The sequence below is a fragment of the Melopsittacus undulatus genome, chromosome 1 (genome assembly GCF_012275295.1).
Source record: "Melopsittacus undulatus isolate bMelUnd1 chromosome 1, bMelUnd1.mat.Z, whole genome shotgun sequence".
Lineage (NCBI taxonomy): Eukaryota > Metazoa > Chordata > Aves > Psittaciformes > Psittaculidae > Melopsittacus > Melopsittacus undulatus.
Window position 1 is genome coordinate 84,671,186 of NC_047527.1, and position 23,781 is coordinate 84,694,966.

At 40.7% G+C, this 23,781-nt stretch overlaps 1 protein-coding gene across 1 annotated transcript; it reads right to left on the bottom strand.

The window, feature by feature from the left end:
* Positions 1-223: 223 nt before the first annotated feature.
* WRNIP1 (WRN helicase interacting protein 1) lies at positions 224-22,638 on the bottom strand. The gene is made up of 7 exons (XM_005149992.4): positions 22,065-22,638; positions 13,098-13,289; positions 11,850-12,094; positions 7,532-7,761; positions 2,325-2,480; positions 1,460-1,539; positions 224-990 (listed from the first exon to the last, which is right to left on the bottom strand). The coding sequence occupies exons 1-7, from the start codon at positions 22,596-22,598 to the stop codon at positions 730-732; spliced, it is 1,698 nt and encodes a 565-aa protein (XP_005150049.3). The 5' UTR covers positions 22,599-22,638; the 3' UTR covers positions 224-729.
* Positions 22,639-23,781: the final 1,143 nt, after the last annotated feature.

Below are 23,781 nucleotides of genomic sequence, written 5' to 3' on the forward strand. Positions count from 1 at the left end.
TTTCACTAACAAGAACTTCCTTTGCGAAAGCACTTCCTAAAATGTCAGCACACAATAAAAAATGTAAGTTCAAAAACTAACATAATTCAGCTGCTTTCATGACTATTCTACTTCCAAAATAATTTAAAATTGCTCTGGAAGGTAGGGATGATAAAGGAACATTAAACTTTCAAAACCACAACACTGTCATACAAATATTTAAACAAATGCATAGACACTATGTTTAACAACTTTACTGGTTTAATCAATTTTGTACAAAACTTATCTCTGGAACATCACAAGAACAAGAATTACACTGTAATTATATTTTGTTTGCTGTATCTTAGCAGAGGGGATACAATTCACTACTTTTCCAGAAAATAAACATTCACAAAATCTGAAGCAGATACTGACTTTAAAAAGCAGCACAATGATACCCCTCTCATCTAACAGCAAGAGCCAAAGCCACAAGCCTTTCTTTTTCTCCATTTTCTTTGAATAAGAGGGAGACAGCACTGTACTGATAAAGCTTTTTTTGTACTCTCTGTTGCCTAACTGCAATTCTTTACAAAACACCTAAAGAATAACAGCAGTAAAACCAGAAGGATAAGAAAGTATCTGAAAGGCTTAGTGGCTTAATACTTTCAACCACAATAATACATGGCTGAGACTGTAAGGGGAATTTCCATCCCGATACAGAGGTATGAGTCATATAATCAAAACCCATTCTGAGCAAGATGGTCATGTTCTTCATTCCTTGAAGAAGTCTGTTCCTTTTAACTCCTCTGGTAGAAAGTCTTGCTCTACAGGTTCCTTGTATGCGGGGTTGTATTTACAGCCTTTGCCCAAATTCTCCATGAGCGTTGTTGGGGCATTTCTCAGGTGCAGTGGAACAGGTGGCAGAGGTCCCGTGTGCATTCTCAGACATTCTTTGACTTTGTTATATGCCCTGTACACCTCTATAGACTTGGGTGCTCTGGCAAAGTACACTACACACTGTGCTAGAATCACCTGGAAACAAGAAAAGGTAAATTGTTAAGTGTCTTTTCTTAAGCTGCTTGGGAATAGATTTGTTATTTAGGTTGTTTGTGTAGCATGACAGGGATTATGTGTTTAAATTGATCTCTGCCTGCTACTGTAGTTTGATTATTATTATTTAATAATACAGCCCTTAATGATTTTCACTACTGGAAAATAACAGCAACTTTAGAATATCAGATTATTTTATTTATAACAAAGAAAAAAATGGACAGAGCAAAATGACATTAGTTAACATTTTAACAAGAAATATGCAGTGAATTTTATTTCAAACTAGAACATCTATTTTAAGAGCTACAACATTCTCAGCAAAAAAGGGGCATGCTGAATGATCTGGCAATTAAATTCACCTTGTCCTTATAATCTCTATTTCTTTCTATAATTACATATAAGTTTTACAGTTTGCAGTACTTTTAAATCAGTGAATTAATGAAGCCTTTACCTCACATTCTGGCATTCCAATAAAGTGACAACCTTGATAAGCAGCAACTGCTTGTGTTAAAGCCAGAGGATCTGCCAGCCCTACAAAAATGATTCAGACAAAAGTGCCTTAAAGTCAGTTTAAAACTCTCTCCTTTTTTTAACTTCTGTAAGATGCACATTTCGAAGTTTGTTTCTCAGATGTTGGAACTTCTCTACAATACTTTGTAGTACATAAGATATACTCACTCCATCCACAGCCTTCCTTTTTCTTTCCACCCTCTCCCTCCTCCTCCAAAAAAGAAAGGTCTAAGTCATGGGTATGATTTGCAGACTGAATCTGTCGCCACATGGTGGCAGCCTGAGCAGTAGCTGCCCGTGTGTGATTCACTTTTTGGAACTGAGAAAGAAATGGGGAAATATCGCTATATTTTATTACACAACTAGATGCAACTTCCCTAGACCTCATAACTCTTCACTCATGACATACATGCTAAAAGTGTTGCTGCATGTCTTATTTTGGGTAAGTTGGTGTCAAGATGCCTTTACAACTATGGAGCCAGTTATCAAATCTGAGATTTGCAATTCAGGGTAGGCATTCACCCTCCAGAGCCATTAAAAAAAACCCCAGATATCCCTGAAGTACACATACCCTATGACACAAGTTTACTGGTGACCAGAATAATAAATACCAGAGCTTAGAAGAAACCATATTAATACATTGCCAAAACCTGACCTCAAAAATATTTTTTTCACACGTAGGTAGGTCTCTGAACATACAATGTTTTTGTTAGATACTATTTTCAAAAGCCAGTTTTTGAAAACCAGAAGCCAGAGAGATCTTCACTCAACATAATATTCCAACATGAAATACTGTGAAAACTGACCTATATCTTCACTTGCAAACCTCACCAGCCTCCTTGCCACATAGAGTGGATCCTCACCACCTTCAAGCATTCGACCAAGCCAGTAAAGGGAAGCATTTTCATCTGAGCCTCTCAGAGAATGATGCAGGGCAGAGATGCAATTGTACTGTTCTTCTCCTGTTTAGAATGGGAGAGAAGAGATGCAGAAAACCATTAGGAGAAAATTAAGTGAAAGGCATTCAAGGGAACAGAATGTATTTTACTGGATCACAACAGGAAAACATAACCTCCTTTTTCAAATTGTTTTTGGGCATACATGATTATGGTGTTCATTTAATGTTTTCAACACCTTCATGCTTTGCCATACAGATCATTTCACTAACCACATAAGCATAATAAAGCAACTGCAGATGAAAAGGAGGGTGTTTTTCTTAAACACTGCAAGGAAAACAATTTCATTTTAGTATCCTGATACCCTTTCTCCAAAAGAAAAAATACAGGTATTTTAAGCAGTTAGGAAGATGACTGTATAAACATTTCCTAACTGACAGAGTAAAGTACGAGCACATACAAACCACTGACTGTTGCTTTTGGACATGGCACACAGCTCTAAGAAGACAACAGAAGAATCACAGAAATTCAGTACTATACAGCAGTGGTATTTCAGAAAAACTAATTTCACATCAACTAAAACTCAAAAGTAAGGAGTGTAGTAAATCAAACATGAGTTTGCTGTATTATAAAGGGAAAACATGAAATGTTGCTGTGGATATACAATGGTGGCACATTACACAATTTGAAGGAACAGCACTGCAGCACACAGCCCTGGCAAACCCCTAAGAAACATCAAGTTCAGTTGTAGGCACCTCTCCCCAAGAAGGGTCCTGGAAACTGTAAGCAGCTGAAACAAACAAAACCTGAAATGCCAGACTGCTAATAAGGAGTGGAAAGACTGAACAGATTACAAGGAATATATATATATATATATTTATTTTTTTTAATGTAAAATCTGATAGGGACTCCAAGGAGAAACAAAGCCATTCCACAGATCTTTCAGGGCTACAGTCAACAGGTTGTCAACATTACAAATACTGAACGAGACCCTTCCTGCTTGTAATTTTTCTCTCTTCAGCTGGTTTTGATTCTTATGCATTTCTCTTAATCAAACTCCTAAGAGTATTTTGCTGCAATATTATTAAACTTTCCACATATGCTGCCTTTTTTATTTTTTAAAGTGCCTGGCATTCCTTGGCTCACAGCTAAGCATGTCTTATAAAGGCAACTGGCTGCATGCACAGCCATCTGTTAATATTTCTCTTCTTCCTATGGCTAAAAGGATTTACAGCCTGAGGGAAGAAAGAGAACACATCACTGTCACTTGTAAACCCTGCAGAATAAAAGGCTGCATGCATGAGTTTGAAAACCAAAGCCCAGATACCACTGCAACTGCTCCTTTGACAGCCAGCAAGACCTCCGCTTCTCAGGTCAGAAACTGGGTCCATCTTGCTGCATCACGTTCACGCTGCAGTGTGGTTCTGTTGGGAATTCAACACATGCGCTGCTGGTGTATGCAGGCTGGCAGACAGCTATTTTTGCTAGGACTCCACACAAAGAGCCGTGTGGTATGCAGTCATTACTCGTGCCAACACAAACAGCATGTCTGTGCTCCGTCATAACACTTGAGTTAGTACCAATAAACCCAAGCAGCTGAACTCACATCATCCTCTTGGAAGAGGCGTCTCCTGGTCTCTTAAAAGTAGGGAAGATGGCCTTTAAATATCTCCAGAGATTGCACTCACCTAGAGTTTTTTTTTCTGGAGTGCTTTTATATGCTGTCTGGGCTACTGTAAAGTGTCATATTTGGGGAAACCAGCTGAAGAGGCTAAGGAAATCCAGCAGATAGGTTGGGTCTAGAGATAAATCTGCAGGGGACTTCAGAGTATGTAAGCTGCAGAAGGGGACAGCTTTCTCCCTTTATCTCCTTTTCTCACAAACCTAACGTTGGTGACCAAGTCATCAACATAATGACAATATTTACACAACAAAATACTTTTGTTGAGTAGGACTTCAACAAAACTGCAATTTTACCTTAAATGCAATTTTGATTAAAGACAAAACAGTTACATGCATTGGACAAAGATGTTTTATGATTTTTAAAAAAAATAAATGTAAACTATTACTTATATTCTATGTGAGATACCAGAAGCAGTGAAAAAAAAGTAGAACTTTTTAGAGACCTTTACTTACTAGCTCTGTTTCTCAGGCTGGTTAGCCAACACAGATTTTGGCCTTATTGATTCAGTGGAGAGACAGACACATGCAAGCTTATCTATAACTGCTGTTCTGCATCCCAGATGCCTCTTGAAATTAAAACTCTAATGAATTTTTGGACTCAAAATACATTTACTCTATGCAGCTTCCACAGAGGCAAATACCTTTCTGAAGAGAAACAAGACAGTACACAAGAGGCTTTGTGGAGGACAGGATTTTCTTGTGTGTAATGCATAAATTTTGTTGATTTATCCCTCTAAATTGCTTTACACACTCACAAAGGGTTCTCCAGTTAATTTAAGATACTGATTTCTCTAAAGTCTTACTGGTAGAAGATGGGGAAAAGGCCTCATTCACTGACCATAATTAATATCTGGACTCCTTAAGCAATCCGTATTTATCAGGTAGTGGGCAAAAGTAAAATCACATCCCCATTTCATTGTTTCTGTCTTAGCCAAAAGTAAACATCAACTGCTTATCGACAAAAGACAGAAGAAAGCCTTGGAAGAAAGACTAAAGCGATGACATGGATAAAAAGACTTTTGCAGAAAACAATAAAGCTGGCAAAAAATATAATGGTATGAGACACCTTCCCTTTCCTCCTCCATAGAAGTGGAAGCAACAAACATGTTCCAAATTACAGAACAAACTGACCTCACCTTAACATATTCCCAGTCTTTACCATAAGTGGTAAGATATGCTTACCATAACTGAAGTTATGTTACTGCACAGCCAGCAGGACAAAATCCTACAGTTATTTTGATATTTATCTTTGGTATTTTCGATAAAATCAGTGTTATCTAATTTTATACATAAGAGGAAGAAGAGACAACACAGCTCTATCTTAAAAGCCTATTTGTTGTCCATTTGCAGTTAAACTTTAATATAAACTTTAACCTTCTCCAAAATTTAAATTTTTTAAAATTGCAATTAAAAGCTAAAATATGAAGAGTTTGTTTCCTCTCACACTGCGAGGGCTGTAGGCCATTGCTGGCAGTGAAATTTGACTAGAGCTGTTTCTTTGTCCTTTCAGCTAAAATGCATAGATTATCTGCAGAAGGATCTTGTCTTTAGGTGTTTACACGCAGATCAGAACAACAGCCTATTGACTGGATTACAAATCATTTCCTTCCCAGACTACTTGGTGAAGTACATAAAAGAATGCCCAGCTACGCTTACCTGGCAACTTTTAAAGACTGTTTCAAAAAATAATTATATAAAAATCAAAATTCCATATTTACACACTCCTGATTAAACACTAAGCAATTATTTGGTGCTTTCTACGTGAACACACTACATTCAAATGTATGCTGCTCCTATCACGATTAGACAGCGTCACGTTCCTGTTTTTTCATGTTGAAACATTTTATATTAGAGGACTGTAAACTCCACCACCACAATGATGATTCAAAAAGTAGTAGCTAAAACACAATACAAAGATATCTTTATTTATACAGTAGCCTCTATCCAGAAGACCTCTGTACATAAAATGACAAACAGCTATCCCTGGTATCGACAAAAATCTGTCATTCAAGACATGCCTACTCCAGGGAAGTGAGAAATTTTGTAAAGGCATGTACCGGGGCAACCTGTTAATGTGCCAATATCTGTGGCAGGCTCTCTGGCATTCAAGACAATCAAGAAAAACAGAACTGTCACTGCTCTCACCCCTCTCTGAAAAACTCTGACAAAAAAACCCAAACCCAAAACATACTACACAGAACTTGAAGGATTTCTGTTATGGAGAAAGAACTCACACATACTACCTACACTTGCTATAAGCCTCAGAAAGAGACACTCTGTCCCGTCTCTAGCAGAGCAAAGAGTGGTAGGAGGACTGGAAGCAACAGACACAGCCAAGAATTCTGTGTTAACAGCGGCCACAAGGCGACAGCAAGCTCACAAGGGACATGTGCATGATGGGACTCGCACCAATAAACTGGTCAGATTTTCCACTTCCTCCTAATCAGAATTCTTCCTGCCACAGACCCCATAAAATTCTTCTTCTCCCTCCCCCTGCCTACTCTCAGCTTCTCAGCTGCCATCATACCAGTATCTGCCCAGCTGACTTTCCTGAAAATGAGCCATCATTTCCTCTTTGTTGCAAGAGGGCTGCAAAGACATATGTGTTACAACCAACCTTGAGAAATGTCTTAGCATGGATTTTGAGTAGTGACAGTTAATAAAGCATATCAGATACAGTGGCAGAACAGAAGTCAATCAGTTCTCCAAATAGTGCTTGGCATAATCATTTGATACTACACTGATGGTGATTCATGTATTGTTGAAGAATTAGCATATGCATTCAAGTGGATTCATGTACTCTCTAAAATTCACTCTCCAATTTTTAACACTCTCACACAAAATGACATAGTGGCCAACTATTTTGATGCCTAACATTGCTGAGTCACTATTTAGCAGGAGTGGTTATCACATTAGGAAGCTTTAAATGCAGCTACATTTATGTAACCTGCCTTAAGCAAGTCAGAAAATTCACTACCTTAAAAAGCAACTCTAAAAACAAACTGCTCAGGTTTTCACATAGCACTGTTGGAAATGTAAGCACTTCCGAGACTTTCAAAGTACAATGGAAGATTTCCAGCCCTCCAAGAACAAATCACCTCATCCAAGTACTTCTTATTCTTTGCACTGCAACCCTTGAAGATAATATTCTAATAACCCTGAAGAACAAATAATTTCACATGCAATCATTTGCTGGGCAGAAAAGGTCTTTCAGCCAACTCACATTTCCTAAATAGCAAGGGGAAACCCTGTTCAGAAGGAATTTCTGGGTAAGCCTGCCACACCATAAAGGAAAAAGTAATTTCTAGTCCAAATTTCAGTACAATCACTATTTCATTAGAGGAGCTAGTATGAAAGGGGGAGAAGAAACAGGAATTACAGAGATTATCAGTTCTTGAGAACGCTGCACATCAGAAACTGTATCAGGTACTCACCTGCTCGGTCATACAGGATGTGAGATTGCTGTAGCCCTTCCTTTACATCCTCTTCTGTTATCAGAATGCCATCTGTAGAACCACCTTTGGGAATATTCAGAGGAGTGGTCTTCCCCATTGCTAATCTGGCCTGAACTGCTAACTGGAGTCCATTCAGTCCAGTCCTTGCATCACCGTCGCACAGGTAGGGTAGGGTTTTTAGAGCCTTCTCCTCTATGTACACTGGGAGTCTGCAACAAAATAACCATACACTGTTATTACATTCCTTGAAAATCACGGAGCAACATTCACACCTCTGCACTACAGATAGGCACAGGATTTCTCTATATGCAATGAAAGAAGACAACAAAGAAAGCAAAGGCTATTTTTAAAAACCTGGCAGGCACTACACACAGACATCCTGCTACTAATACCTCCATAAGCAGGGAACAAAACCAAATAATGCTGCACACAGACCAAACAGTCTGGATACAGCAGGACAGAGTGAAGGCTTCATCTGCAAGGAATATGCCCTTTGTTTGCTTTTTCCAGAACACCATGTCCTTGAGGCTTCCATACACTGATACCCACAACTGCACTCAGCAAGTGAAGGGGAAGAGTTGAGAGCACTAAAAGTCAGGTACTGTGCTGAGGCCTTGAAGCACTTTTACCATTTATTTGACAATTAGAAGCAGGGCAAGAAAGTTGAGTTGTATTCCTGTCTCCTCAGTTTCAATCTAGGACTCTCCAAAATTAACACTGAACACCCACTGGATGCCAGTGTTCAATGTTGGTACTTGTAACTGGTGATACTTGGAGACAAAAACATAAACAAGGCACATGGGATGCCATGTGATCCATCACTCGCTTGAGCTTAAGGAATGGAAAACAACTACTACAGGATAATAAATCTTTCTACCAGTTCCTTCTTATCTCCAAACCCTCAAGAGCGTTATGTGCCAAGAACCAACATGAAATCTATGATGAAGTACCCAGAAAACCTGTATAACACTGCAGTATTTGAACCAGTGACAAGAAAGTGTGAGCAATATCAGAGAGTAAATAGAAGGAAGTCCAAGCAAGGAGAACCTGTATAATGAGAGATTTAAGAATAAAGAGCAGAACATGAGATAAAGTACCCATTGTTTCTTTTTCACATATAAATCAGTACTTTTTTACTTTCTCAGTACAATTATTCTCACACATTCACTCAACAGACTGCAACACTTCTACAGGTAAATACAGTTCTACATCTGAAATACTGCAGTATGATACACATGGTTCACTACCTTACAGCACTGTTTTTGAATGTTGCCTCTCATCTCAGCAACTCTATTTCCTGCAAGGAAATTGGATAGATGTTCCAAAAACCGAATGATTTTCATAAAGGTACTGAACAGTCAACACCCAAAAGAAGCCCATCTTTAACATTGTGATTTACAAAATAATGAATTCAAAACCTGTCAGTACTTGTAATACAGCTACTAACAAGGTGAACTGCATGATATTTGGGCTTGCCAACAGGAAACTAGGGATCCTTTCATTTCCCTTAGTTGTGCACCTTCTGTGCTATCTAACTTCAAATACTTTAATCCACCATTCAGTTTACTGTCCAACTTGAATTAGATATCCCACTCTTGAAGGCAGCACTTGAATGATGAAAATAAAAAGCCAAGAACAGAATAATTTTATTTCCTCCATCACAGCCACAGTACAAGTGTAGTGTATCAGTGTACAGCTGGTACAGTTTGTGCTATTACTGAATGTAAAACTTCAGAAAGCACAAGCAAAGTTTCAGCAATATAAAGTGTATTTAACATTGACTTTTCCTTACTTCTTCACAGGTATGTTTCTTCCTTTCACATTCCCCCACCTTTCAGCGTAATCTGCTGCAGGCTTTAAAAAGCACAATTTGCTGGCAGTAAGGTTGATGAAAATACAACAAAAAGTGCATTTTATGCTAATAAAATCAAGTGACTAATGCAAAAAGCTGTCAGAGAAGCTTTAGGAGCATGATGACATACAAAGACACAACATACAAAGCAGGTATCACCTGCTGGTTCTATTTTAGCTTTCCAGCAAGAAAAGACCACAGCAGGATGAAACAGAAGCCAGGTGACCTAACCTTATCAGAGACCTGTGGCAATGGTGGAAAACTGGGATAAGAAAAAGCCACCAAGAACATGTAAGGAAAGAGATTTGGGTAGAATACACTTTCCTTTTGATAACTGTTGTGTGTGCATGGAGTGCAGCGAAGATGAAACCTATTGAGTCACTCAGTGATAGCTGCATTCTCTTCGAGCACAGAAGATGTCTGTAGAGACTATAGAAGATTCACCCCCACCTATTCCTCAAGGTAACAGAAGAGACCACAAAGAATTATCCTCTTCAAAATCTCATCTAGATCAGCCATCATATCAGACAAGTGATGTGATACTGCAGTGATAAACTGAAGCCAAGCAGTACATCCACAACTTCATATGACACTTCCATGGTTTGGGGTGGGAGACTCATACATTAAATGAAACACAAAATTCAATGTACACATCTCTTGGGCATTTTGGTTGTATCTATGCAGTACTTTTAAAGTGGACATGCCACTTTCTAACTCTGGAACAAAGGTAAGCATAGTGAACAACCAGTTCAACTGTAATTGGTGACTTTCATTCCTCAGGACACTGTTACCTGTCTGCATGTAATGAAAGCACCCCTTCATAGAGGCAGGGAGGTAAAGAGGTAAAAAGCAAGACACAGCTGCTCCTGCAGAGTAGTAGGTGGAGGGGAAATGAAGGAACAGAAATGGTATGTACAGTAAAGCAAGGAATTAATAAAGAGTTCGAAACCAGAAGCACAGCAAGGGACAGAATGGCTTATAAAAAGACAAATTTACCAGCAACAATATAGATCAACTACAGACCAGAATTATGGGCAGCAAAGAGACTTACACAACAGCAACAAACACTCCAAATTCTGAACAACCACATTTTTATTTTTAAATGGTTGTCTCCCATGTTATCCATTGGAGTGGGGCCCTCTCTCTCCATGGATAGATTTCTGAAACTGTGACAGCCTGACAGTGTAACTGCTGTATTTCTTTCAGTTTGATGAAGCACCACACTGGGCTGTTTAAATCATCCATAGCTAACGGAAGGTTAAAGATACTAAGAGTCTAGCGAAACCCAAACCCAAACAACTGCAGCTGAAACTATGCCTTGTACTCTAATCCTGTACAGAAAGGAAAGTCTCCGAACCTCAGTTAGGGTGTAGCCACAACCACAGCTGTGCCATTACATTAAGGCTGACACGCAGTACTGGTCTCTCTTCTAAAATTCACATTAATGCGGTATGTAAAAGCTACAAATGAGTAAACCATGAGACAGTGTACCCTAAAAATATAAACTGAATAGCTTTCCTTCCCTGCCCTGACCTCAGCGTTCAGGTTAGCAACTCTTAGGGCTTCCATTCTGTGATAAAGTTGATTCCCTCTCACTTATTTCATATGGAGCACCCACCCAATTACCACCATGTCAATACACTAAATTACCAGGAGTACAGGCAAGCGACAACATCAAGGAAGTGTAACAACTTGCATGAAAATAGCACAGTACCAAGCATTATTCTTACTTGGCAGCTAGCCATTTCAGAAGGACGATAACATCCTTTACAGACAAATCTGGACCTTGCTTTTTCTAGAACTCTCCCAAATGTTTAACATGACTTTATCTGGTTTGGGCAGCAAGGAACTGAGAAAAACAAAGTCTACCTTAAAACAGTCTAACACCTCAACAGCAACAGCCCCCTCTCCTCACGGTATACCATGAAACATGCCACAGGACTTCTGCAGCTGAAGAACAGTAGAATCCTTCTTAATCTTATTAAAAAAAAAGCATTCTCAGGAAACAACAAACTTTTGTCAGGAACTTCTACATTAAATTAAAAGGGGATGCCCCATCCACCACTTAATAGCAATGTGACACTTTTACAACCAGCAGCAAAAAGTAACCCAATTAGAACATGAAAAATAAATAGTTAGAGGCTTCCTCAGCAGCAGAACAGATTTAAATATCCTAGGAGGGTGAGTCAGGAGCTACATATCCAAGTATACAACTCTCTCCTAATCCAGACGGTGAGATTATGTTTTGGATGGAGAGAGCCAGTGCTTTGAATTCTCTCTCTCCTGTCACCCCCTGCCCCTACCATATGCTGCTGTTTTTTTTCTTTACTATCAGAAGTGGCTAGGGTTTCTCTTCCCACCCCCAACTGCTTCATTCTCTCCCTGGCAGGCAGTCAATTCCTCAGGCTGTGTGCATTAACACCCTGCAGCCCATAAAGTACTCACTCTGAGCTCTCACTGCTGCTGCCAGTCGCAGAGCTGCTGTGCTGATCACCCTGGCCCAAAATCTGGACCCCTAAGGACCTGACAGCCCGCATCAGAATCGCCTCAATCGCTTCAACTGAGAGCTTCTCCAGGACAATCACCCGGCATCGACTCAGAAGAGCTGCGTTGACTTGGAAAGAAGGGTTTTCAGTGGTCGCTCCTATCAGAGTCAACGTCCCACGCTCAACGTGAGGAAGGAAAGTGTCCTGAGGATGGGAGGGAAGCAGAAAAAGCTGATCTCCATCAATGACAATCTGAAACATACCATGTGAGTAGGCTACATTTTTTGTGTCTTGAGTCTTTGGGTTCCCTGTTGGTATGACAAATAACCTCACTGACAAGGCAGCTCATCAGCTCAGCTATCTAAATGATTTAATTTCATACACACAGCACATTACAGGCTGTTCACCTTAATAACTCACACTTGTACTGAGAATGACTCTACCAGAAAACACATAAAAAACTGCAAATTTTTAGTTTATTTTTGTGACTTTGGTTTATTGCTTGACAAACAGGATATGGTGAAATTGTCTTATCAAATATAACAAATAATAGGGCTACTTCACCTTTAGGGCTACAGCTCCCTACATAATCCTACAGCATGGCTCAGAAAAGTATAGGAATGTTGCAGTATAGCTCAATAACTGTAACTTTTAATACAGAATTCAAGCTTTCCATGGTATGACTAAAGAAAACTTAGGAAAGGAAAAAGGAAATAAACACCGAAGTGACGGCTGCAGCAATGGGTTATCCTGAAGTACCATGCCATGCCTCCTTTTTTCTCACGGAGAAGAGGGAACAACATTAAAACACATACCCACAACAGCACATTCACATTCCAGACCTTTTTAAAAAGTAATGCAAAGTGCTACCCCCACAGTGGAGGCTGAAATGAAGAGGTGTGCAGAAAACATTACTAACATGACTTTGCAGAAATAAAATTTCAGAAAAACTTCATGTAAAGCCTGGCACATAAGTCGACTATAAGAGTAGCTCAGCCTTTCATGTAAACCTTTGAATCACTATAATTAAACACAGACTGGGAGTTACTTATGGAACTTAATTTTTATGTTTCTCCCCAGTTCATCTACTAAAATAGTTCACATTAAAATCAAAAGCCCAAAGTGAGCTTTCATATTAAGGTAAAGGGAGAAAATTTTACAGCAGTGTTGGCAAAGGCTTTTTTCAAAAAGCGGTGTAGTACAATACCTGCTGAGATTTATTGAAACGATGGATCTCATCAATAAAGAGGATGGTTTTTCTTTTGAAGAGTTTTTTTTCATTCTGAGCTTGGCTGATGACATCTCGAATATCAGTTGTCCTGGCACTGGTGGCTGACAGTGTCACGAACCACGTGCCGTTCTTTCTGCTGCTGTTGGCTATGATGTGTGCCAGTGTAGTCTGAAACAGCAACAGGACAAAGCTCTGTAAAAATCTTTTTGGACACAGAAAGTACTCATCTGAAGGAAGTATGTGAAAAACAAAGCTATATATTCTGGACATAAGAGATAGCATTCACAGTTTATAAAGTATTTTAGTTCATACCATTCTAGAACACAGAAGACTTAAAAACTTCCTGCTAGAGGTAGCTGCCAATTCCACTGCTGCATTTCTAATGCCTGCAGTTTTACGTACCAAACCTATTCAGTTTCAATACTGAAAAGGCCAGCAATGACAGCTGTCTCCTTTACCATGGAAGAAGAAATCTTTGCCAACTACATTTCTGTCACAGAAGACAGGCTGACTGTAATTCACTGTGCAGATATTCTGCATGTATGTCTACATAATATGTCTACATAACGTGTTAACAGATAAAGATCTGGACTACCCCGAGACACCTGTAGAAGAGTTTACAGTGCAACCACATTTAAGAAATCAAAAGCCACAGTGTTGTTAACTAAAGCCTCTCCTATCTCCACTGCAGATAAAAATGAAATGAATCAAACAGCAATTCTTTACAAAAGCATGAGAATGTTAGTACTGAAAAATTATATGTACACTTAAGAAAATATAACTCTCTAAAGTATCAACAGTAATCAAATGCTGGCCTAGGGAAGTAAAAGGCAGCTAACTTAAACCACTGGCAAGTTTTAGTGAGCAGCTGTGTTTGTTTTCTTTCCTTAAAGATAACTTTTGCAAATATTTATCTGTAGAGAATTTCACTAAGCCCACCAAAGCAGAGAAGAAACCTTGCATACTGCCTCCCAGGCAGGTTTACTATACCTGAACACTTCACAGGTGTAATTTTTAAATTTTCCTTCAAAACCTGAGTAAAGGCAGGCATATCTGCATGTCCCAAGCAGAGCACATCTCCATTGGAAAGTACTGCTAGAGAAAAACAGGACATTTTGCCACTAAGCTCACTCTAAAGGAGCCGCCCTGGAAGACTGAAGACAGGAGAGCCTCAGCAGATGAGGAGAGGGACAGGTGCTGACAAACCACTTCAGAAGATATTCCAAGTACTGCAGTTAAAGCAGCAGGTGCTGCTAACCTGATCCTCTTGCAGGGAGGCTGCAGAAGCAACCACCTACTACATAGCTACCAGTGGTGTCTGCAACACTGCTGTCTCTTTAATGTATCTCCTCATCCCTGGAATGGCACCCAGCCCAAGATGGGGAAAGGCAGGCTAAGGGGGAGGATGTGTCACTATTTATTCTTCCTTTAGCTTTAGCAAGGGCTTCCTGATTGTGTTCAGAACAGGTGCCACTTCACATCCCAATACAAGACTCGCATCCTGTGTTAGATCCTCTTTCATCCCCTGGAGCTCAGAGCACCAGTACTTCCCTTCCATATATTGCTAGGAAGACATGACTGGAAAGACATGTTGGAAAGCATTTGCAGCAAAGCCTACAGAAATCAGGAAGATCTGGGAAAGTGAAAATCAGAAGTGAAATTATTTTTGAAACTAAACTATCAAAATAAAACCAAAGTTGGTGTTTCCTTACAAAAGGGCCTTGATTCAGAATGCACCCATGCCTTAAAAATTACTGAAAGCATGGAAACCCCCAATACATCAAATCTGAGGATGAAAAAGGAAAAATGTACTTCTTACTTCTCTAAAAGTGGTGGTGAATAATCAAGTGACTATTCTTGTAGCTCCGCCAGAACTGGTAGCTCATACTGCATCCTGGCCCTCATTCGCCAGGTCACAGATGGATTTACTGTTTCAAAAAGGCAGCCAGGAATGGTTTTTAAACATATGCACAGAAGTCCGTATTTCTAATCCTAATTTAGGAAAAAAAAAAGAAAAAAAAAGCTAAGAGGTTTGTTTGAAAATTACTATTAGACCAAAAACCTACTTGAAAACTGCTGTATAGCTCCCAACCAGCATGTACCTCTCCCACTCAGCAAACTTCTCGGTCAACTGCCCATCCCATTCAGGCTGAACTTTCCCTAGTCCTCTGAAAGCTTTTTATTTTTCATACACTCCATTTTTTTTAATGCTGTTTTTTCTCCTACCACTTTAAGCAAAATTCAGTAACATGCTATGCTGTTTTCTCCCTTTTTGTTACTATCAGGTTACAACCTAGGGAACATATAACCCAGTGGAGACTTAAGCAGGGTAGCCTAAGCAGGAAAGTACTAGCACAGAACCGCAACCTGCATGCTAAATCCCTAGTTTCTCTCCCTAAATTCAGGGGCATTGTATTTGAGGGATAAGAAAACTGAAAATCTGATATGGAATAAGGGTGTTCTGAAATGTGGAAACACATCCACCAAGAAACTCATGAACCATTACTCACCAATGAACTGAGCCTGTAGTCACTTATTTTCAGATCCATTACACAAACACTTTAACTACCAATACTCTCCTCCACCATCCTGCAAACTTCTTCACACCAGCCTGAATAAGAATATTCTTTCCCAAAGGCTGCAGACTGTCCATTATATGTAAAACCCTGCCAAACAAAATACCAGCCCACTCCCAGCAACTATGCTCCCAGCTCTTCCAGGCTTTGATACCAGTTGTGGATGAAATCACAGTAACTCACAAAATCTGCTTGGCTCCAAGCACCTCCTGCTGTCAGAGTGATAAATCGATCAATTTGTTGTTGTGTTTAGTTGGATGTTTGTGCTAGGAGACAAGAATTTTCTGTATATCCACAAGTTCCCCTGATTAAGCCATTTTGAGTGTAACATATTTCCCTATTCTCTGTGTTACCACTAGTCAGTGCAACCTCACACGAATGCCTGGAAGAAAACAGTAAAAAGCAAGTATAAACTAAGCCTGTCTTTCTGATTCTGATGTTCAATGATTAACATTAACTGTAAGGTGTTTTTTTCATTTTTGCACCTCTTTACCAGGCAATTAAACTGCATCAGCTCACCAAAGCCCCTTCCAGAAATAAACAGCTGTATTGCCCAGCTGTCTTCAGAAAGTGGAACTGAAAAAATTGGGAAGACATTAGTGCATATGGTCAGATCACAGTCAAAAAGACTCCAGTAAGAAGCTGACTGTGAAAACTGAGGTCCTTACCTCACTCTGGTGGAAGATCAGGTAGACCAGGTTTAGGGATCTATCTGTGGTTGCCTGTTCATGAAGACATGCCTTATTCATTCTTAAATAAATTTAGCAAAATTGCCATTGTAGATATCAGTCACAGAAAATGCATGGTCTCTTAGCTTGCATCTATACTGTGCTCAGCAGTCATGTCAGAGAGCTCCTGCAAAGTGCACAGGACAGCTCACAGTCATTCTGGTCCAAGCTCACAACCCTTTTCACCTCTCACAGCCTTTTCATGAGTTGATGTTCATGCCACACTTCACAGGAACACAGTGACGTAAAAGCTGTCCTGGCACCTGGGTGGGCCCTTCCAACATACATGCTTCTCCCAACAAGTCTGGAAGGTTGTATGGTCTGCTACATTTAGGTGACCAAACCAGAACTGACACAGATCTGCACTAGCACATAGACTGCAGCTCAACATGGGTTAGTCCTGAGCAGGATAATATAGCTGGCATCAAGCTTCCCCAGCAAGCAGCTCTTCTGGTTTGTTCCAGAGCAAGCCACAGTGTAAATTACGTTTGTGGCAGGGTTGATAAAAACTGTTAGCCTAGTGCAAAACACAAGCCCAATAAGCTAGCTATATCTAAAGACTTGTAGCACCTAAATTACATTATCAGAGCTGTGAACTGGCATCCTGCTTTCTTCTGCTGCCCTCTGACCATGACTTTCCCTGTGCTTTTCCCTCTTCCTTTATTCTGGCCAGGATTTCTGTATCTTTAGTTACATGTTGTTGCCTCTTCTCAACCTCAATCCTCCCTTTGAGGGCATTAGGGCCATACTGTGGCTGACAAGTAGTTGGCAAAGGCCACTCTCTATCTCATGGCCTTCAGTGAGCTCCAACAGCACCATCATCCTTGGATGCCAGTCAGGGGAGCAGTTCTCAGGACGCAGCTTAAAAAGCTGGAGTCTGTCTTACCCAACACTGCTGAGCTGACTTCAAGCTACCACACTACATCAGAGACACACTGTGTCTAAAGGAAACTGTCAGGATAGATGACGGATGAGGCCCAGGGACACTGTCTATAGAGATAAACACAATCAAATGTGGCAGCAGTTGGCATTTATATAAGGGCAGATGCTATTCTTACCCATCCTGTTTGGTTCCTCACACCCCAAATAGCCCACTGGGAGACTACTGGAGGAATAAGGTGTCACTGAACAACAGCAACAGCATGTGGTTTACTGCACTTGCAGAATCTAAGTTCAACCAAGCATAAACAGATGCAAGGTCATTGCATAACGTTAACTGAAAGGGAGCAGTACCTCTGTTTGCTGCATCTAGATTTACCTCTTTTTATTCTAACTACTTTGTAAGTACAATTGTAGCTGTCCTCACACTTTTCTGCTCCCACAGAGCTACTGTATTCTTGATTTAGATTGGCATAAACAAAATCAAGGATACTGTATTCGAAGACTGCTCCCAGGCAACTGCAAAGACAATCCCATTTTTCAGAGTTGTTCTGGAGTTTCACTCTATACTACTGTAAAGACATTATGCATTCTCAGTTAAAAATCTCATGGTAATCAGAGAGGAACTCATTATTTCAAATAGTTCAAATCAGGCCCCAAGCTATATGAGTAAGAGCAGATGAAATATATTCAAGTAATCAAATATCTATTTAGGTTATCTCTTGAATCAGCAAAATGCAAAACTCTGGAGGGAACAGCTGATAATAAATATGCAAGAAAAAAATATAAAGTTGGATTTGCTGCCTGTGTTTCAATGTGTCATATAGCAAGTCTTCAATAAAAGACAAAAGAAATACAAAGGTGTCCTAGAAATAAAATATAAACTCAGTGGAGACTTCACAGCAACTGCAGACCATCTACTGGGTGTTTTAATGTTGTACACTCATATCAACCATGGCATATTTTACCTTAGTGCTAGACTGCAGAGCAGACCCCAGGAAAGTATGCATGAATATTCTTTGACTTATCTTTTGTAGGTTGCTGCCTACATGTTTTTCTTGATAAACAGCAAATGTAAAAGGGAATGTTTACAGTCTTTAAATACAGAATGTTCAGGTTTATAAGTCTTAAACCATATCTGTGTCAGCAAAATTATTCAGTGCTCAAGTTTCGCTGTGTCCCCTCTGCTAACTCTTTACTAAAATTGGTGTCCCACAACAGACAAGCAAAAATCTAAATCCCTGTATTAAGGCGTCATAAATCACAGTATGGCTTACTCAGATTACACTAGGATTCATACAGGCTTTTAAAAACCTGCATAGTCAGGATGAACAAGGTAACTGTTCCTAAGCTAATAACCATGGCATCTCTTTGAGGCAGTGTTTCTTCTGGCCTGTGTCTAGTCAGCTTCTTGAAAGCAGAAAATATGTTCTTGTGTTCAACACTTAATAGTGACAAAAGTAAAAAACAAAAGCAGAGTCAAAACCTTTTCACTTAGAACACTTCGGCTTCCTAAGAAATCAGAATAACAAATTAAAAGTAAAGATCATGCTCCCTTAAAATAAGAAGATTCAATACAGATGAAAACTTAGAAGAAAATAAATCTACAACAGAAGTACCCTGATTTTGCCTTTAAAATTGTGATTGTGCTTCTTGAATATCGAAGTGCAGCTGAGAATGAAATCAGTTTGGGCAGACCAGTACAAAGCACACATATTTTTACTCGGATACTTCTGCTTTATTGTTTTCATGATAAAAATTCTCCAAAAATACTCTTAACCTACAACATGAAATCCTGCATTTATAGCAGTTTAACACCCAAGATTAATCTCTTCTTTAGAAAACATCTGCTGAACTATTATTTCTTATAAAGGTTCAGGCTGATGAGTACCACATCAATTAATCTGAAATTTAGCCCAAAGAATTAATTCCATCTCCAGCTATTATATCTTTTTTACTTAACCCTGCTCTACCTTTCTCAAAAGAAGGATTGGTTAGCATGGCACTTGGCTGTAAAAATGGAAGAAGACATAGATAGGCTGCAATAACCCGATTCCATGGGTAGCAAGAGTGTGAAGAGGCTTAAGGAGTCTATGACTATCTTATACAGCACTTCTGAATTTAGACCAACATACTTACTTATATTCCTATTTTAGCACCTCCTCTGTAATACAAGACTATTTTCTTGATGGGCGGAACTTAACATGTGAGCTTTTTACATTTGAAGCTATGCAAAATGCAATTATTTCTTAATATTTCTCCCATTAAAAAAGACTGCACTTAATGAAAGTAGATTTTGACTATCAGTCTAGTCATAGGTCTTGAGGAGGTGAGAATATTTCTTTCTCCTTCACAAGATGTTCCAACTTTCAAGCACTACATTTTGTGAATCTTCACATCAGAAGAGAAATAGGCTTTTCATCTGTTCATCCTCACAGGTTACTTCCTCAGGAAATGCCTTCTTAGACACCTTATACATGATAGTAAGTGAATGAGGCAGGCAGGCAACCACAGACTTCTTCCATCTTTAGGGGAACTATGTTGCCTTGCATGTTAAATCTGTGAGGACAGAAATTTAACAAATAACACCCAAGTAAAAGAACTTTCAGCTATTAACTCAAGACAGACAATATGATTTACAGAACAGAAGGCCTGAGATGAAACTATACTCCAGCATCATCCTAGAAATACTGATAAGTACAGGTGAAAGGGAAAATTCAACTTTTGCAGCAGGAATTGCTGGTTCAGACAGGAATGGAGAGTCTGTCAAGAGCTAGCTGAAATCATGTAGCTTCAAGACTGTTCGCTGAGAAGGAGTAACTCAGAATGAATGAGTTACCCAACACTTAAGTACTCGGAGAGAGAAAATGTAACTGATAAATTATGGAAGTGTTCCTTGATGGGACAAAAGGCACAGTCTTGATGCAAATCAGATGACTGATGTGCAGCAGAATTTAAATTCTGTGAGAAGTGAGCTTACTAATTATAACTCTACATAAGGCATATGGGTGAGGAAGACAGGTCACGAGAGTGAAACCTGTGTTATCCCAGGCATGAAACAGATCACTTCTTATCCAAAGTCACAAAAGAAGACCTAAAGAAGACCTAAACCACAATTATAAGCTGGCACAAACTCATGAAAAAGCATTTCCGTAGCAAAAAAATGAGTTAATCAGATCACAACCCAAAGAACACCAAATTCAATTTTTTTACCACCACAGCATTTTTTTCCTAAGGAGAAAGGTCTTTAAGAAAGAGCAAGCACACACTGTTGACATAGGTAACAAGAAAGCAAAGGCAGAAGAATATGACTAAATATAGTAGCTGGTCCCTGTACCTGTTATTCATTCAGTAAGTTATATTCCAATTTATTAGACAATTTGATTATACTTCTCTTTCTGGCCATCTATCTTCTCTCAATCCACCTGCCCTTCATAGAGTTTTTAGGAATAGCCCTTACTTCCTCTGATGTCTTTCTTTCTAATATTACCTTATTATTTTAAGGGAAGTGACAATTATTTAAGTTCACCAGCTGTTTCTTTTCAGGTGTATGTTATCCAGCCCAAACAACCCACTGCATCATTGCTAACAGTACTCATCTATCGATTATTTTCATACCTGGTCCTTATCAACTGTGATTAGCTGTCATTATTATTAAATACCATATATAGTCTCTTTTTATCTTCAAGTAAGAGAAGTACAAGGTGTTGCTGTCCTCAACTTTTCTGCTGTATTAATTTGTTATTCTCTTACCCTTCCCAGATATCCCACACATGCTCTCACATATAGCATATATATATATATACACAGTATGAAAAACTCAGCACTGTGCACATATTAGACTGGCAGAGACAACCATGTATTTTGCTTGCTTAGCTTCCCCCGTCACCTCCAATCTGAAACACAGCGAAAAAAAGACAATATGAAGGCAAGATCTTTGAGTGCTCCCTCCTGACCACACCTGAGGCATTTGTTTGGTCCTTCCTTCACCACAGCTGTGGATCCCTTCATTGCTGTGCTGTAATTACACTGCCTTCTGGGGTTCACCATTCTGCTCCTGCCATCTTAAAAGAGGCAGAACAAGACAGTACATCAGTTAGATCCTGCAAAGACCCGTCAGTTTCAATGTGTATGTTTAAAGATGAATGTGTGCCTGGTACTGCATGCCTGGCCACAGCACCAGCTCCCTTCCATACTACTGCCTTCTGTCAGGGGCCAGAATGTGTGACTAAACCAAAACTTGCTCTTGCAAACTGTGCTGTAGTAACCTGCTCCTATCTCATCCAATTTCCTAAATGTTTTACAGATCCTGTTTGATGCTGATTTTAAATTACCTAAGCACGGCCTGCGTTTTATGTAATGGTTTTGGAGTTTACAAAAGCTCAGTTATCTGAAACCGACAGGGGCCTGTGCAAACGAAGTGCAAGCTATAGGGACTGGGGCTCAAGTGAGGGAGGGCCACTTCTATTTCATTCAGGAGGTAGGTTGTGTAATTTGTAATCTAAGTGAAACCTAGTGGGCATCAGTTAAGCCATTACAAAAGAAACCAAGAAGCCAGAGGGCAAAAAAAAAGAAAAAAAGGCGAGCTCGAAGATAAACAGGTCCCACTTTTTAAGTCCATCAGCCCCGAGCGCCACATGGAACAGAGAAGGGCCGAAGCATCCAAACCCACTGCGCGGGGTGCACCCGTGGCTGGTCGCCAGTCGCCGCCTGCCCGGGCAGAGCAAGCAGCGGCAGCAGGGCCCGGCGGCGACACTCACCTTGCCGCAGCCCGGTGGTCCCCAGAGGATGAGGGAGGGGATTTCATGTGATTCCAGCAGGCTCCGCAGCAGGGTCTGCGCTCCCAACACCCGCTCCTGCCCCACGTAATCCCCCAGCGCGCTCGGCCGCAGCCGCTCGGCCAGAGGTTTCTCCTCCAGCTTCTGCGCCAGGGTTCTGCGCGGCGCCGGCCCGCTACCCGCCGAGCCTCCATCCTCCGGCTTCACTGCGGCGGCCTCCTCCCGCCCCGTCCAGCTCTTCCTGCTAGGGGCTCCGGGGCTCTGCCCGCCGCCACGGCCCTTGTGAAGGAAGGACGAGCCGGTGGCCTGGCCGGCCTCCTCCGGCTCCCCCTCTACCTGGCTACCCGACGGGGCAGCGGTGAAGCGCTGCCGCTTGCAGGTTGTCGACGGGCCCGGCTCCACCTCATCCTCCCCGCCCTGCAAGCACGAGTCTAGGTGCGAGTTAATGTGCGCGCCAGGCAGCTCCCGCAGGCACACAGGGCACCGCACCAACTGCTCATCCTCAGCCACCTCCATCGGGAGCTGGTGCGCCGCAGGGCCGGAGCAGGAAGCGAGGCCGCCGGCCTTCAGCTCCCGCAGCCCTTCGGGAGCTGTAGTCCGCCCGGCCCCGCTCCCGCCCCTAGTCGCGTGAGGAGGCGGGTGCGATCTTCCCGCTCCGCAGACTTCGAGGGGAGGAAGGGGACAGTGTCCCCACAGACATGGCGTTCTGAGGGGAGGCTACCCTCTGCCCCTGTATGCCAGGGCGTGCCTATGCCAGGTCCTCAGAGGCAGATGCCTTTTAGCCCATATGTAGCCCATGCTACTGGTTTTCCACCTTGATGTAAGACATTGAAAAATCTGTTTGGGATGTGCAGTGTCTCTGTGGTCTGTAATTCTAGGGCAGTGGAGGCTGTCACTGTGGCTTTCTGGTGTGCAGGTTTCCAAGCAGTGCGATGCCTCAATGGGGTTGTGCAGGCAAGCCTGGGGAAGGGGTGGGAGAAGGATGTGGCCACACTGGCCTGGTTCAAATGGCCTGAAGTGTGGTGCAGCTGCTTCAGGGTTACACTGATCAATATTATTAAGGTCTGTGTATTTAGGGATCCACCTGGTCATTTGTTCATTGAAATGTGGAAACTTCATTCTCAGTTGAAGATCTACCAATGAATTGGTTTGTTTAAATAAAGAAAATACATCTCTTGTATTATACAGAATGCAGGGCAGGTTGTATTTGAAAGAAAAGCATAGTGAGTGGTACCATTTGCACCCTTATTTACCACCTGAACATGACCCACTGGCAATTCTTTCCACATTACAACTTGTTTTCTTTCTTAAACTGTATATTTAGTTTTAATTATATACTGTGACATCATTATTTCCAGCTTGTAAAATTCAGGTCAAACTAATGTCAAGATGTACCAGGAGGTAAACAAGTCTGGCACTGGCTAATGGTACTTGTCCTCAGGCTTGAATTTTCAGAATGGCTGTTTTGCAAACAGCCAATGGGTCAGAAAGAAAGTTTTTATTTGAAGTGAAGATGGAGTCCAAGGACCAAGCTTTGTGTGAAGAGCTTTACAGCCTGTCATGTATACCTAGTTCTGGCTGTGAAGGGGTTGTGGTCGAAAAACAGGTGATGAAAGAAAAAGGGGTTATATGTAGGTTCTTTTTGGCTGATAACTATTTGCCTGCCTGTTTTCATTTCTGACCAGTTTTATAAACATTT